An 18,151-nucleotide genomic window follows, 5' to 3' on the forward strand; every position below is an offset into this window, starting at 1 on the left:
ACCCACTCAAACGCGTAACAATTCATCAATAAGTGAAAAAACACGAACGAAGCAAAAAGAAGCACGGCTTCCATCATCAAATTTATACGAAAAATCATTAATACATGAGTAAAAAAGAGAGAAAAGGAGTATAGAAACAGGAAACACACCTTCATTCTCCTAAACTTCCGGATGTTGCAGGTTACGTAACAACGTAACGATATTTATTTATTTGTTTCCCGTCTCGGAAAGAACACACACACACCGGGTGTCGGAAACGCCACCGACCACGTGATACTATCCGGGCGTGGTAGCGCGGCTGACGTCACAGAGGCAGGGCTTTCGGTTTAGCAGACGCGCATCAGCGGTATCAGTGGAGCTGAGGTGCCGCGTATATGTAGGTAGGAACGAGCGGAGATACTGTGTGTGTGAGATAGACACCGGCCCTCTCTCCGTAGCACTCACATCACAGCACCTAACGTTAGCACATTCATTAAATAAATTAATTAAAAAATAATAATAATCAAATAAAATTTAAGCACCCGTGCACCCATAGTTGGTGATTTTCTACTGGTTTGTATCGTCCTCTTTCAACACCTATCATGTCCACATCTACAACTGAGAGTTCTATGACGCTAAGTCAAAGTATGGACTCGGTCAATACAGCGACTGAAGAGGAGGTGAGTGAAGTTTACGTGTTTACACCTTTGACCAGGTGCGTTAGGCTTAAGTTAACCTATAAAAATCGCTTTTAAATTATATAATTGCCGTTATTTTTTTATTATCTTATTTAAAATATCTAAATTAGCTTCTAATTTATATTAATTCGTACTTAGAATTTTATATAATGAAAATTATTTCATTTTTTCCTATTTTTTAAACTACGTCTATATACGTATTTTCGTACGTTGTAATTATGATCACGTGCCTTTCGCTTATAAAAATTCACGTTTAAGCTATTATTTTATGTAAAATATGTTTAAAATGTTGTAAAGATTATTATTATTTTTAATTTCAACAAATATCCTGTACTGTGTATTTAATGTTATAAAAAAAATAGAACTCATCCGCTGTTTTTATGTATAAAAATTCATCTTTTATGCTGTAAGGTATGTGTGTACTATATAAAAAAATGCGAGATAAAATAATAAATCTTGTGTATAAAAATGATTTTTATACATTAAACATTTAAATTTTTAATAAGTAAAAGATAATATAAAGAAATATTTATATAAAATTACTAAATTCATGTATTGAATGCCATGTATAGGCCGCAGTGACGTGCCGAATTTTATAAAAAAAAATTATAAAATTTAAAAAATATTACTTATAAAAATTATATAAATTAATAAAAGGAAACGGTTATAAATGTTACAATGTTTAGTTATGTTTAAATTTTTATAATGCAAAATAATCTAGAGAGAGAGAGAAAGAGGAAGAGCTGTTATATTATTTATGCATTAGTGGTGTGCTCATATAAAATATTTTTATCATCGTTTAAATGAAAATATATTACTTTATGCTGTTTTAAGTTGTATATAAATAACATCACGTTGATAATTCTATAAAAATAGCCCGAATCTTTAGTTGATTTATATTAAAAGCCGCGTTTGATTTAGAGCTTATGTTGACTGAAAACGCATTTCTGTAGTTTGTAAAATAGTTTTAATGTTTAAATATTTGCATATCTTCCTCTTAAAATGTTTGTTTACATTTATAATTAGCAAAACGTTTCATATTTTAAGAACAGAAGACGTTTGTTTGGTTTTTTTCCTTCTTTTTTTTATTTTTTTGTAAACGTAGAATGAGAGAAAGTGCGTATGTGCCGTGCATTTCCGGTCCCCCTGTCTCTGCACACTCTCACTGAAGAATGTCGACACGACTATTGTGTCGACGTGAATGTACTGTGGACAGGAAACCGGGACACAATACCTGGACGTTGCTTTTCACCTGGCCTCCCCACTTTGCAGATTGCGCGCTGCTGCTACCGAAAACCCTCCCAATGTTAAGACAGGATATAGGGCCAGTTGTCCACGGTTGGTTAGCGTCACGTGACGTGGCCCGCTGCCTTTACAGAAAGAGGGGGTTGCCCACAGATGGGTGAAGAACCTCCTCTTCATCGTTGACCTAACTTAACCTTACTAAGGGGTGGAGAAGATAGGGTTTTTTAGAGCAGAAAACGGTTTGATACGGATCAAGATATGTAGGAAGCTTCCTTTTTCTTTTCATTCTACACCGGATTTTTCTGGTTCTTTTCGATACTAAATTGTTATAATCTCTTTTATTATTGTTTAAACATGACTCTTAATGTGTGTTGTATTAAAGATTTTCTCCATTCTAACTTGAAAAAACTCTTGTAGGATTAAGACAGCACAATGTAATCAATATTTTAATCTGCATGGCACTCGACTTAAGTCCACAATAAATCGAGAAATTGTTTGTGTTTCTGGATGTATTCATCGTTCGAGGATTATGTACAAATATACTTTTACTTTTTTTACTATTTTCACTTCAATTTTTGGCACGAATTTAGTTTTATCAAGCTCACAATTCCCCCAGTTTGTATAAGGTACTGTATACGTCCACGTGTACATAATTGATCGTAACTTTTATAAAATTCGTCACGATTAGTTAAAATATATTTAAATAAATTAACGTTTCAGCAGAAATTGGAGACGATAAATTATTTTGGTGGTGGGTTCAAACAGGCAAGAGACCTTAGCCACGTGAGAGTGTAACGTGTCTTCGCTTACGTTCCCAGAGGAGTGAGAGTTGCAGAGGGAAGTTAGACGTGACAGGTGTGCCGAAAACGAATCACCTGCATCTATAGTGACGAGAACGGAATGGGAGGAAAAGAGTAGTAGTTCGATAGTTTGCTATTGATCGAATAGGGAGAGAAGAGAAGTGTCCCATCCGGGACCAAATCTGGTGACAGGTAAAACATCCTAAGGCAACATCATTATCTTGCCTTTCTCCTTACTAAATATGGCTCCAATTTCCGTTCGTTATACGAAAACTCATTCATATATTGGAATTTAGTCGAGTTTTCTAGTCAAATTTATCATAAAAATCCAAACAAACCGATAAAAATGTATACAAAACACACAGACAGACCGAAGAAAAAAATCGCACGCACGCACACACACATACATAATCTGGAATATTCTCATAAATTTTAAAGTTTTATATAAATTTTTAACCTTAAACAAATAAACACAGAGTCTTTTCTTTTCTATTCGAATTATTGACTTTTATCCAGTGATGAGTGATGGAGAGAGAAAGAGGAATGTTTAGTTTTAATTAAACTAAAATTACACGAGTTTCATAGACGATAGTTTAATTTTAACTTAAAAAAATTCTTTAAATGTCACGTTAAATACATATTTTTGATAAGAGTGAATTAAAATTCAGGTGTTGGGAACGTATTTTTATCAAAGCAAATCTTTTTACTTGTTGAACACCTCCCTATCCATTCACTTCATTGACAAGAGGGGTGTACTTTCATTTAGCTTCAACCCTTACCGCGGTGAGTATAAGACCCTTCTTTGTGTTTCCATATCTGTGTTGCTTGGTAACACTGGGTTACCATGGTAACAGACAGTCGCCACAACTGATAAGTGTACAAACAGGCAATGCTAGTATAGGTGAGTGTACACTACATCCCGTACAATAAAGTCTATGATTGATTAGACGTTACCTGCCAAATAATGAGTTAAGCGACCTTATTTATAATCATTTGTAAAGTGGAGTTATTATTTTGAAGTCTTTATAAGAGTATTTTCCTGATAATTCTGTACAGAAATGCTTCACGTGCTCGATTTTTTTACTTTAGTTCTCACTCACTCCTACCAACATTTTAAGTTGAAAAATTCCTAAATATTCGACTTCAAAATATTCTTTTGAAAATAAATTTTGAGCTTATTTAATGAATAAAGAATCTATTTTATTTTTCTGCCAGAAAAATAAATATCTTCTAAAGTTTATGTGTTATGTTTTGTTTATACACCTGTTGTTGCTTAGCAACTAAACTTTTGCAAAGTCTCGAATAATCGACATCGAATTGCAATATATTACAAGTAAATATATTCTAAAATGTTTTTTTGTAACTGCTACGTTCACAAAAAACAAGGAAATATTTCTGTATTTTCCTTTCTCCGAATGGGAATTTTCATAAATTTCATTTAGTTGTAACTCGAATTGCACGCTTCACAACAGTTAATAAGACGAAGAAGGAATTTAATTTGTTTATTTGTAATGCCATTTGTATAATTTCTATTTATGTTCAGCAAATTATATTTATTTGTAACCCAAATTTTAATGTAACAGCTTGCATTTTACTTGCACTTATTGCATTTGATTTAACAAGAGTTGCATCGTTTAAATTCATTTGTAACGAAAATTATTAACTTGTAACACAAATTACATCTTTATCTCTACTTAAAACATAAACTTTACGTATTTTCTTCACACGTAACACGAATTGCATCCATCTCCTTACGCTTCTCCTTCCTTCCTCTCTTTTATTATAAGAATTGCATCCATTATCTTAATATATAACTCGAACTGAATTCGAATTTTATATCGTAATGCGATAGCTGCTAAGCAATACCTGTTACTTTATATCGTAACAGATAACGTAGAAGCTATACCTGTTACGATCTTTGAATTATATATTCTAATAGGAATTACCTTCATTGCATCAACATATGCATCACAATATCACTTGTAATAGGAATTGCGCCATTTTATTTGTATATATTTTAATTTACTTACACGAAACAAGGAATTTGATATATTATTATAATATCTAACATAAATTTCATTTATATTTTAATGCGTAACGCAATTAAATATCCATCTTTTTCTAACTTGTAACGCGAATTTCATTCGTGTTCATGTTACAAGTAGCTAGAATATAATCGTTGTAACATGAACCGCATCCATTCTAGAATGAGAAACTCAATCGAAAAAAGGAAAGGATTATGTAACAAATTGTACTCATTACTTTAGAAATGTCATTTTCCTTCCTTAAAGCATCATCAAACAATCTATATTTTCTTTAGATGATTTTTGAAATCAAATGAGTAGATGTAAATATCTATTATCAAATAAAAGGAAATTTAGTAAAAATTACAGTTTAAAATATTTTAAATGTCGAAAGGAAAAGAGATTTTAAGCTAATTAAATCCATCTCCAAGCAAAGCATCTGTCTACTAAAAGTAATATCTTCAGCTTTTAAGCTAATTAATATGCACCATACGTTTAGGAAAATATGCTAATGGATACTTGATGCAAAGAAAAATCATTGGAAAAGTGAATTTTATGTCAAAGAAACTTATAATTTCATTAAAGGATTTGTTTACAGTAATATTTGAAATTAAAAAAAAAAATTGGAAAAAAATGTATATCTTATCCCATCAACTCTTCATCATTTTGCAATTAGTGGGTCATTTTTCAAGCCTTACAACCTCGTGTTATCGACTGATTTTCTAGGAAGCAACCAAACTTTTTGCTTCGAACTAGCGACAAACTACATATATTAAATAAGCAAATTGATGCAAAATCATTAGAAATTTTAATTTTCAAACGTAATCTTCCGTCCTGTAACACAAAAACGGTGCGAATAACTATGAATTTTGGCAAATTTTGCGTTTCTAAATCACATTTCTCTTCATCTTCTTAATTATGCATCCTAAATCATATTTTTCTTAATCTTCTCTTATTCCAAATCCTTAAATTTCACTTATTTTTATTTTGCCTCTATAAATTATATTCCTTGTACATCTCTCTCGTTTTGTATCTTTAAATCACATCCCCTTTATCCTTATATCATCCAGCATCTTTAAATAATAATTCTCTCGTTCTTTCCTCATACAGCATCCTTAAATAATATTTTTCTTATTTTTCAAAGTAGTTGCTTCGTCATAACGAAGTGTCAACAAGTTTGTAACAAAAAAAGGAACGTAACCATAGTAACGTTTTGTACCATTCATGATGGATTGTGATTAGCATGTTATGCGCTAACGTTAATAACATGCTTAGTTAGTTGATATGCATTTCGGACACGGTGCGTTGTAAAGCGAGTAATTTGCTATGAAACATCTTATTGATCTATAATTAAATTAAATATTACAATTCTGCATATAATTCTTTTATGTAATCGTCAACAAAAACATTTCTAAAATTTATCTTTGAAAAATTCACTCCGACGATCAGAGAAACGTGGCTTAATCACTTTAGCATCCTTTCTAGCGTATCCTTAAGATATCTTCCACTAATTTTGTCCCCTTAAATCAGTTCCTGTTAGTGTTTTGTTTAAATCGCGTCCTTAAATTATTCCCCATTCATTAAATAATGTCCCTCTTATTCTTTTATTATCCTACATCCTTAAATTATCTGTCATTCATCTTGTCGTCGATTTCCATCTTTAAATTATCTTCCTGCTCAATTTTCGTATCCTTAAATCATATTTCTTTTATTGTGTTCTCATCCTGCATCCTTAAATCACATTTGGCTTATCATTCTATCATCTTTCCTACTTAAATCATCTTTCGCTTATCTTTTTCTAATACTGCATTCATAAATCAAGTTTCTCTGATCCTTCGCTCATAATGTATCTTTGAATCACCGTTTACTTGTCTTGAAGATGAGAGAAACGTAATTTAAAGGTTTAGTATGAAGGAAAAATAGTTATAATGATATAAAATTCCTAATTTTATCATTTATAACTTAAGATATTCGCGAATTTATCTCGAATCGCAGCTCTTGTTGAACTTTTCTAAAGTTTTCAGAGTAATCATAAGAAACTATATATTGTTGTATCGCTCGAATGTTTGTCGTTTAGTTAAAACGATTAATCTACCTCGGATAATACATGGCTGAAAGTTAGATAAACGATAGTTTCGATCACAAGAAGTGCCACAATGATTTATAACTTTGAAAGTCTGGCATCTTCCTTTCGATAATCATCCTTTAAATGCTCTCTTTTATAATGATAATCAGATAAAAGTAAATAAAATTTTAGTAAATTATGATAAAAGTATATCTTTCTTCCATTTTGTAAGTTGTTATTATTATTTTTTTATCTTAATAATCCACCGATCGTTATCGTTTGATAAGTAAAAATCTGATAGTTTATCTTTCTGATTCCAGTTTTTTTTCATTTTTGTTGGATTATTTTAAAAGGCTTCTTTAGTTACAATAGTCTTTGTTATTCTAGTAGCATTTATTGAATTGTATCCATCTGGTGGAAAGCTAAAAATGGGATTTTATGTAGGAAAAGGTGTATTTAAGTATATGATATAGATGAGCCGAATGATGAAGAGAGAATGCAGAACTAGAAACAGTTGGATACAAAGCTAGAAAATGAACAAATAACGGATGTAGAAGCACAGATATTGTAGAGGAATTGGTTGTAGAATGAACAAGGTGGATAAGTGATATCAGATATAAGAATGTATAATAGAAAACCATTGATATTGTTGTTTAGATTGAAGAAAGATGAGGATGCTGGAGATGAGAAAGGGGATGCTGCAAGGACACAAAACAGGAAAAACGTATAGATTTAAGGAAACAATAAGCAAAAATTTAAATAGTAATCGCGTAAAATTTAGTTTTAAAGTTGCCAAATAAATGAAATTATGGAATTAAAATATAAAATAAGAAAAATTGTTAAAGATTTAATAAAGCAAAGTATGGACGAATGGAAAAAGATGAATATCAAGATGTGTAACGAGTAAAAATATCAAGATGCAGAACGAGGAAAGGATAGACATAAATATGCGGTCCTACTTTCCAAAATTGCATATATAATACTTATTGAATACATTTACAGAGTTTAATTTTATCATTCACATTCATTCTAAGAGATGTCCGTTCATTTAATTTCTGGTTTCGGCTTATTGAGTCGGATACAATCGCAAGCTATGCACCGTATTAATTAACTAAATCACACTTACTTGGCATAGTTATCATACTATTCAGTTAGCAGGTAGTTAATCAATATTCTGCTACAACCTAGTATAACTAATCTTAAATAATCCTCTCATTTAAATCCGTATCTTTACAATATTAATTTTGGATAATTGTTTCCTTGAATCTTAAGAAAACATATATAAATAATAGTCCTAATATCGTATCTCTTTGATATTTTTCTCCATTAACGAACTTTTCCTTTGTGTATCAGCATCTTGGATTCATCTCTTCTGGATGTATACCAACGAATAGGGATTAATGCTACATTAGTGACAATACTAGACTAGTTGTGAGTTATCCGGTATATAGAACAACACGAAACTTAACTTTCCAGATTTAGAAATGTTATTGATATAGATCTTTTAAAAGCATCCTTCCCACTTCCTGGTTTATCTAAGTTTTAGATTTAAAAATGAAGTTGTTCTTGACTAATCTTCGCATCTGTATGCTCCTCACAACTCTAGAAATATGATTTAGTGAATAATAATTCGTTAAATAACGCCGAAAATGATATAAATGTAGATAATATAGAGAATATTGATGCTATTGTTTGACGTTGATTGAAAGATAAAGATGCGGGATGAGCAGAGGCTGAGCAGAAGACGAATAAGGATGCTGGAAGAGAAGAAGATAAACAAGGATGTAGAATGGAAAAAAAGATGATTCAAGAGGGTAGATGATTAAAAAAATTGTATTTTTAAGTTGATAATTTCAAATTGAAATTTAAATTCGTAATTGAGTACGTGAAAGATGCTTCTTTGTATATTTATTTCTGTTTAAAGTAATGGAATCATTAATGGTCCTGATTCATGATACACGATGGGCTTATGTTGCTAAATTAGTATTATAAAATATAAATATAGTTTCATTTAACATAATTCTGCTTAAATTACAGAATTGTCTCCATTGACACTTAACTTAAGTGTATAGTGGACGTAATTCTGTTTAAAAGTACCAACTTAGATCAATTATGCAGCAATGCAAATATGTTTAACACATTTCTCGGATCCATAATTAAGATAAGGGACATAACTGCGTTTACAATATTCTATTCTGCAACGGAGTTAATTATGTTAAACTTAATGACAGTAATTATGCTTAAATACACAAAATTAACTCCATTATCGAACTCAATTAACGCTGTTTTTTTTTACTTAGAATTGCCTCAATTGATTATAATTAATGTACATTAAACAATTAAACTAGTATTTAGAATTTATTTAACAAACTTTTACGCGATAATGGAACGAGTATTATAATGGGACATAAGGTTTGCCCATTCAGCCAATCACCCCCACGTAAATATGTCATATAAAAATACAAATTTTAATGCTAAAATGCTGATTATCCCATTAGATACGAACCGAAAACATAGATTTTTAGGCAGTCGGTTACATGAGAATGTAGTCAATCAAGCGACAACACGTATTAATTAGCGGCAGGGGATGGCAAAGGTTCTAATAATTATCGCGTCACCCAACTAATGGTGTATAAAGCTGAGTATACATTAACAAGGCAAGAGTTTTCAGTAGCAGACTTTCAATAGATTAGCGGTTGAACAGCGGAGGTCTCGAGTTACTAGCATTTTGGGAGCCATTTAATACTGCATTATGACTACTACTAGAGATTCTTGGCTGATGTCCTAGTCGCGTTTAGAGCTTCTTTAGTGAGAAGTCGATACATCTGTCACTAGTCACTTTGCCATAATCTCCGTTTCAGACGTTTTCACGATTACAAGTTTTAATGTTTGTCGAAATTCGTCCTCTCCTACCTTTCCAATTTTTGCATGGAGATGTGCCAATACACGGCTCTTTGCAAGAACGTAGTTTAAGAATTTTATTCCCCTTAAAAAAAGTTTTTAATTAAATTTAAGTGGATGTATTTATTATTAAAGTGTGATAATGATGTTGGAATTTGAAAAAAAAATGCCAAAAAGTTTGAAGATTTTATAATCCATAATGTTAAAAATTCGGATGGAGATGCGGAAGGTGGGAAAAAATTCTCGCTGTTTATGCCTAATTAAAATGTAAATAAACGATTTTCTCTTTTAAGTAATGAAGATTAAAATTTAAATGTTTTTTTTCTAAATGCCTAAATTTTTAAATTTTGGATTATTTTATTTTTTAATTCTTCCAACAGGAAAATTTTGAATCGCTGTTTGAATCTCTAGTTTTAAAACACATCAATACTAGAGGAAATTTTTAATTTTCTGATTTTTATTTTTAAAATTAAGAAATTTTAAATGAAGTTCACTTTAGATTTGTTGAAGATTATTTTTTTTTTTGGTAGATTTTTTTAAAAATTTTCTTAATTTTAGTGGATTTTTAACGATTCTAAATGTTTGAACTCTTACTTAAAATGTATTTTTTTGAAATATTCTAAATTAGAGAACTTCAAATTTTAGAATATCCCGTTTTTAAGCGGTTTTTCGAGCTTTATCTAAGAATTTTTGGTATTTCTAACATGAAAATACCCTAAGATTTGCGGATTATTTTGTTAGTCAAGATTTGGGACTTCAGATAAAAATCCTCCTATCAAGGATTTATCTGAAGCCCTAATTAAATTATATCTAAAACACTCGACATATTTTAACATTTTAATTTTTCGATCCCTAAAATTAGGGATTTCGAATAAAAATTCATCTTTAAATCTTCAATTAATAGAGATTTTCCTGCAATATCTAATTTCGTAGCACCTTGAAGTTTTTAGGATTTTTTTGATATTGTAAAAAAATTTCTGAAGGGTTTTCTCTTCTTGCACAGGAGAAAAAAATCTATCCACTCGAGTTGTTTTATATCAAATCTTGGATTTGATACGAAAGGCGTTAAGGAAAAAAAAAAAAGAAATATATTCCCATCTGCGGTTGTTTAATGTCCGTGCTTGTAAAGTAAAGATAGTATCGCTTTTTAAAACACAGTTAAAAGAAGAAAGCAGTGAAAAGACGTTCCACAGAGAGTGTAGAATCCTCGGCGGAGGACGTGAAAAGATTTGGAACCTTAAAAAAAAGAAAGCAGCACAAGAAAAGATATTTTTCTTCACCGATTCTATAGGATTATATAGGACTTGGCTGAATGATCTTTAGACACATACAACGTTTTCCAGTTTCAGAAAGCTCTATATAAGTGGCAAGTAGTTGGTTTTAAAGTCGAAAGGACGTTGTAGTAGTTATTAGCCACTCTTTTTATATATCTTTCGTAGAAAAATGCTCTAGTGGAGGCAACAAGTGGCTTCTGTTCTTGAGCGGTCTCTAGTTGTGACGTTGGCCAATATACTTAGTTTTTAAAAACATAATTAAATTTAGTAAAAATTTTAATGTTAGCCCATTTTCTTCTCGCGTTTATCATTATTTTTTTTATAAAAAAACCTTTAAAATAACTGGAGGGTGCAAAATACGAAGAAATTTAATACAAGCTTACAAAAAAAAAAAAAAAAGAAATTCTTTCGAATCGTGTTGAAGGATACATTTAATTTTAGATTATTTAATTCAATATGTTACTAAATTTAGTAGTGCTATTAAAATTAGCTCTTTGTCTTATTAAATTAATTATTTTATATTTTTAAACGTAAGCACAAAGGGACCACGGGGTCTTGCGTGGTTACGAAGGATCTTGTGTGATATACTTCGAAGGATTTATGAAGAACTTTTTATAAGAGGATTTTTTACTTGTTTATGATAAAATAACTTGTTATAGAAATGAAAATTTCGAAAGTTTCAGTGTGAGGTTGAAGTAGGTTATAAAAAATTCAAGTGCTAAGCTAGTGGCGTATGACACTTCGACTGCACACAATTTTCGATGTTCTTACTTTATTGCGACAAACAGATAGAAAATATTAAATGAAAAATTGTATTTGGCATATGATACAGCACTATTACTCAAAATAACCGGAAACCAACCACTTGTTACACCCCACTGCGACAGAAAACAAATATGACAAACAGCTGCCCCTGTCTCTTTCCAATCAAACTGGGTGACGTTTATAAAAATATTTTTCTCTCAGTTTTCTAAACGATTTTATAGAATTTATATCACATTTAAATTCTAGTTTTTAAGACGTATTTACATACATTTATCGTACATTAAAAAATAAATAATAGCGAAATATTTTGGGGATAGAAAGAACGAGCCGTGTGTGAATTTATAAAGAGGACAAACATGTAAATGTGATCCCCTTTTATAAGTCTCTCTGGAATAATTTATAATGGCTGAAAATGAATAAATTTACAGATTATTGGGTTGAAGGGGGGCTGAATATAAAAAAACTGCCAGTAATCTGCTTGGCCCGAAGCCAAATATAATGATCGCGTTGCAGTTTAGAATGTAGATGACGTTGCATGGAATTAAAGATAACTTACACAATAGATGACACTTCCTCACAACATTAAAACGGGGTAAATAATATTTTCCGGTAGGAAGCAAAGGTAAGTTGAGATTTTATAAAAATCTTTGGTGAATTCGGTTCGATGTTGTAAATAATTCCTTCGCTTATAGCGGAGAACTGTTGAGAATTTTCGTGTAACTGAGGATGAGTAGATCAAAACGGGATAAATTTTTGAAAGAAAGATGTTAGAAATTATTTAAAATAAAATGGAGCGAGGATGAAGATTTCTTTCGTGGAAGCTGAAGATTGTGATTACTGTTGCTGCCTATGAATATTTCATGGATGAGATGGAGAAATTGAAATTAACTAATTTCAGTAAATGAGGACGTGAGATCTTGATTTCTTAGGAATGTAGGACAAAAATTTACTTCTTTTGAGGAGAATAATTAACTAATTAATTTAAAAAGGATAGAATAGGATAAGTTTCAATAACGGTAAGAAACGGTTGAGAGTTCTTGTAACGGAGGGAAGGTTGACTGAAGAATAAGAATGTAGATTTTCTTTAGAAAGAGGGTCTTTTTGCAATAGGAGATGTAAGAAGAGAATCTCTTTCATTTAAAGTGTTAACTGAATTTGTAATATAGAGAAGAGATAAATGAGAAGGGGCATTTCTTTTTAAGAAGAAAGGAGATTGACTACTGTTTCTGTAAGCGTGGTTTATGAATGAAAATCTTTTCTTTAGGAGAGAATGATGTTAACTAATTTCAGTAATTGAGGGGATGAAAAGATGATCTTTTTACTCAGGAGCGTAAGCTGAAAATCTTTATCTTTTCAAGGAAAGAATCAAATAATTAATTTTGTAAAGGCGAGAATGAGATGAAGGTTTCCTTTAAGAAAAAAAATTGAGTGCTACATTCTGTAACCTTAGAAAGGAACGAAGATCCACGTTTTAGAAAGAAGAGGAGGATAACTAATTCAGTAAAGGAGAGAAAGAGATGAGAAACTTTTCCATCTAAGTAGAAAAAAATGGGGTTAACTAATTCTGTAACAGAAGGAGTAAGATGAAGATTGTAGAAGGAAGAAGGGACTTAACTAACTCAGTAACGGAAAGAAGGAAGAAAAACTTTTCAATTTAAGTTAAAAAAGGGGGTTAACTAATTCTTTATATAAGAAAAGAAGCGAAATGAAGACTTTTCTCTTTCAAGGAAGAAAGGAAGTTAACTAATTCTTTGTGTAACGGAAGGACGAGATGAGGATCTCGTACTCTTTAGGAAAAGAAGGGGGTTAACTGAGTTTCGTATCCGGTTTGTAAATAAACTGTTTCGAAATCGAATCAGAAAAGTTTAAATTGAAATACGTTTCTGTAGATAGATGAAAGTGGAAAAAAAGAAGAAGATATCTTAAATTCCTCTATCTGACTAGATCAATACTACAGCTGTCACTTCAATATGTGCAAACAGCGAAAGTTACTCCGCCAAGGCGAGAATCAATTAAGCAAGGAGAGACTAATCGTATAGAGAATGGAACTTTTATCGAAAAGTATTATATTGGTAGACATGTTTCTGCGGTCGAAATATCTTTGCACATTAAAACTTTTCAGCAAACTTCTAAATATAATACTTCAACTTTGTCTTTCTGACTGACAAAGTTCGCTCTCTCCATTCGCATCCTTTGGGAAATGATGCTGCAAATAGATACCAAACTACGCTCTTTACCTTCTCAAGATATTATCTCTCCTAAATTTAATAACGCACTTTATTTATTGCTAAAAATAAAATAAATTCTACTCTTTAATTTTAAAAAAATATATTTAAATTTACACAGAAAATATTGTCGATTTTAATATCAGAATAAGCTCATTCCATGGTTTTATGAAATGCAGTTTGTCATGCTATTTCTCTTTATTGAAAGAGGAAAATTCGTTGCCATTGGTTAGTACAGCTGCTACTGTGTGTGTACTTCTATATAAATATTTACTTTCCACATAAATATGCTACCTGACATATAAAATAGTATCGTCCGCTTCCTATACGTATCACGCTTTCGCTACCGTCTCCCTCTAATAGGTGAGGAGCGAAAAAAAGTAATATCGGGAAATCACGTGATCTCTCTACTCCCAATGACGTCACAGCCGATCTAAATGATACGGATCACGTCATTTGTCCATATTAGTAACCATAGTGATTGGCTTATTTTATATCAACAAGGATGGTTACGATCAAAACTGGTGAAGTGTATCTGTACAGATATTGAAGCTATTTAAGCGATATTTCCTATACTTTGATAATTATATAATAAATTTTTAATTATTTAGACGTAACGCTCGTATAAATCTACATAATTTTAACGCGTTATACGCCTACAAACGTAACAGTTAACGTAGTTATACATCTGCATTCGAGCCTATTGTGTTTTAAGGGCTTATTATACGCTTTTATTGCATAAAATTCTAGCAATATTTTATTTTATGTACTGTACCGTACATGTTATTTATATACGTCGATACTTATTATCAGCTTTACGTGATAAGGATGTATTTTCGACTTACTCTTCCTCTGCATAAACATATTGGAAAATCATATCCCTGCACGAATATTTTTAATCTATGTTATATAAACGTAAAATTCATATATTATACAACTCTTAGGTTGATTTACTGTTTATGTATATATCATAAACGTTCTATACACGTACCTTTCTATCTAAATTTACTTATATAAGCTACATATATAGAGTGAATGTTACCTGCAGTAAGAAAGCCACGTTATTGTGTGCATATAACCCCCGAATACATATTGTATTTATAAAAATAAAAATACACAAAATTTCTTATAATAACGTATTATAATGTATATAATAAGCTTCATTATATTAAAAAAAATTCATAAATTTAGCCCGGTTCTAGTAATACATTGTTAAGATGTCCATGAGCTTTCTAGAGCTGTACAATTGTATATTTTATGTAGCACTTATATTGAAGTTTCACATAGACACATTAATGAGCATAAACAAGCAATAGGAATTAGAATAGCCATATATATTTACAACTTTCCAACTTCTAGAAATATGAATTGCTCCAGAAATTAGAGAGAAAGTTGTAAAAATTATTATTATTATTATTACAGTATTTAAATTTATAATTTAAATAAAAATATATTTAATATAAAATTTAAAAATTTGAATAATAATTAAATTAGTTCGATTTACATTTTTGGGAACATTCCTTAATTTAAAATGTGTAATTTATAAAAAGAAATTGATTTAAAGTGGTTGAAAATTTTAATTCGACGTTTTCTTTTTTTTTATAATTTAAGAAAAGATATTTAAAAAGTCTCTTAAATATCAAAAAATTAACAAAAAAACATTTTATTTTTTCTACAGAATTCTTTTAATTTTCTTATAAAAATATTATTATGCAGCATCTAAGAATAACTGCAGACTCTCAATTAGAATGCCAGCAATTTGATGTGTCCCTCCTCTCTTTGTAGTAAAGAAAGATGTTTACATCCTTTAATGTGAATAGATATTCACTTTGAATTGAAAAAAAAATATATTTGAAAAATTAGTATTTTTTTTTTATTGTGAACTGGCTGATTTTTTAAAAATTGGTTTAAATATTTATATACATATAAATACGTGTACAAAATGATAAATTTGTATATAAAACAACTTAATTCCTCTCGTCTTATCTTTCTAATTTTTAATAAATTTTATATGTATAAAAAAACCTCTATTTTTTAAAATTTTACTATAAAAATGTACTAAATATTTTTATATATATTTTATATTAAGCTTTAAGTGTTTGATATATCAATATATCAAAGCGTACTGTACAATAAGTGCGATCTAACATGATCTAAAAAATTTATGATACTCTTTTATAGATTATTGTAAATGTTTACAGATTAAATTACGATCAGTTTATTTTTAAAAATTCCAATTTCTAAAATAATATTTAATTATCGCCTTCAAAATACGGTCGAACCTCCAATAACGGCCACCTGCAAACAACGACCACTTTTTTTTATGGTCCCGTCAGTGAGGTTTGACTTATACATTTTACATCTGCTAATAAACTTTTGTATTATATTAAACTAAAGACTTTAAGGTACGTGATAATTTAATAAAAACAGAAAAAAAACTAAAAAATTTAATTTTTTAGACACCTTTTCTGTACTTTTCTTTACTCGATTTGTTTCTAAACACTCAAACTTCTACAACAATTTGGGATTTTAGAAATCAACTACATTTAAAAAAAACGTCATTTTTTTTAAATTTAAGCTCTACTCAATCATCATTATTATCCTTTCCCTCCTGTTCTAACACTTTGTTAAGTCAGTTTAGTCGATGTCTTTCATCCTTTCCTGTCTTTCCACGATCTTCCTTCATATTCTAGTCTATCCCTATTCTATCCAAGTCCTCTTTAATCTGATTTCTCCATCTCTTCTTGCTCTTCTCATTTGTCTACTCTTCTTGATATCTACTAGAAATATATTATATTAAGCTATAGATTTTTAATGTGTTTAATAAGAAAAAAACATTAGAAAAACTCTAAAAATCGCAGTTTTTTTCGACTTTTCCTCTTTAATTTTTATTCAGCTTCTACCAAAAAATTGCAACTTCTTGAACAATTTATGGCTTAAAAGTCAACCATTTTCCATTGATCCGCGTGGACAGAATAATTAACAAGTCGCAATTAACAGTTTCGATCAAAGTTATTTTTATTTTTCACCTTTAAAATATATAACAATAAAATATCCATCTGCATAATTGTTTCGAAGATTATATTAATATATTCTGGCATTTGTTAGCGTAATTATAAAATAAATTTCTGTACAATTTAGTTATTAATTTGACTAATTATTTTCTAAAACAATCATTAAGCCAATAGTAAGATGATAAATGCAGTTTGAGGGTAAAATCAGGACCGATGTGTATACAAAGGTTGGGCGAATTAATCGAATTATTTTAATTAAGCACTTTACTAAATAATTGCTTTTGTATCCTTAAGGACAAACTAACTTAGACGAATACACTTGTACAGTTGTGTATACATATACTTGTACTGTGTATATACACTTTTACTATGTGTGTGTGCATGTATATAAGTATTGTAGGGAGATTTTCAGACTTTTATTTAACAGAATAGCATGTTTTCATTATAAAAATAAAAAAATCCTATCAGCAGTGACGAAAAATTCAACATATTTTGGTATTTTTTTGACATTTTCTACTTTTCTAGTAGGGTGTTCGATCTCAGAAGACTGGGGAATCCATCAAAAAATGTCAAAAATGACAGACAATAGCTCGATTTAATTTGGCGAGAATAACAAAAATATGCATAAAAACAATCCGCAAAATATTGTTATTTATGTAGACAAAACTGCTATTTTTTGGTATTTTTCTAAAGGTCTTTACGCCTTCCTGTTACTGAAAAGCTTAGAAAATGCATTAAAAATAACAGGAAATAGTCAAGTTGGAAAGATTAATATATAAAAAAGAATTCTATGAAAAGAATACACCCGAAAACCCCAGTCAAAAATATCATTTTTGACAGGAAAGAACACATTAAAAAATACAAAACAAAATATCAGAAAAATACTCAATTCAATCGGAGTAGATTAATAAAAATTTGTATCAACAAAAACCATCCCATAAAACAGTAGGAAGACTTTTCTTATTTATATAATCACATGGGAAATCGCCAAAAATATGCGCGAAAAGTCTTTTATCCACTTTACAAAACTTTAATTCTTGTAGGATTTAAAGTATTTTGTCTGCAAAACTTTGCTTTATAAACAAGAACATTCGAAAACTAATCAAGCAAAAAAACGTTAGGTTAAACCATAGATTAGCAAACAATACAAATTTAGATCCC

General features: G+C 30.1%; 1 protein-coding gene across 5 annotated transcripts in view; it reads left to right on the forward strand.

Moving 5' to 3' along the window:
• Positions 1-265: 265 nt before the first annotated feature.
• Positions 266-18,151, forward strand: part of LOC136983361 (protein couch potato-like) — a 56,554-nt gene continuing 38,668 nt past the window's right edge. For 2 of the 5 annotated variants that reach the window (XR_010882035.1, XR_010882034.1), the window contains exon 1: positions 275-659. Coding sequence is in view for 3 of the 5 variants with exons in the window: in XM_067280076.1 (XP_067136177.1) it covers positions 582-659 (78 nt within the window). In the remaining 2 variants the exon portion in view is untranslated. Of the gene's footprint in view, positions 660-18,151 lie in introns of all 5 variants that reach the window. The other 3 variants (XM_067280076.1, XM_067280075.1, XM_067280077.1) reach the window with 3 other exon arrangements.

This window comes from Centruroides vittatus, unplaced genomic scaffold, assembly GCF_030686945.1.
Source record: "Centruroides vittatus isolate TY-2023 unplaced genomic scaffold, ASM3068694v2 contig_880, whole genome shotgun sequence".
NCBI lineage: Eukaryota > Metazoa > Arthropoda > Arachnida > Scorpiones > Buthidae > Centruroides > Centruroides vittatus.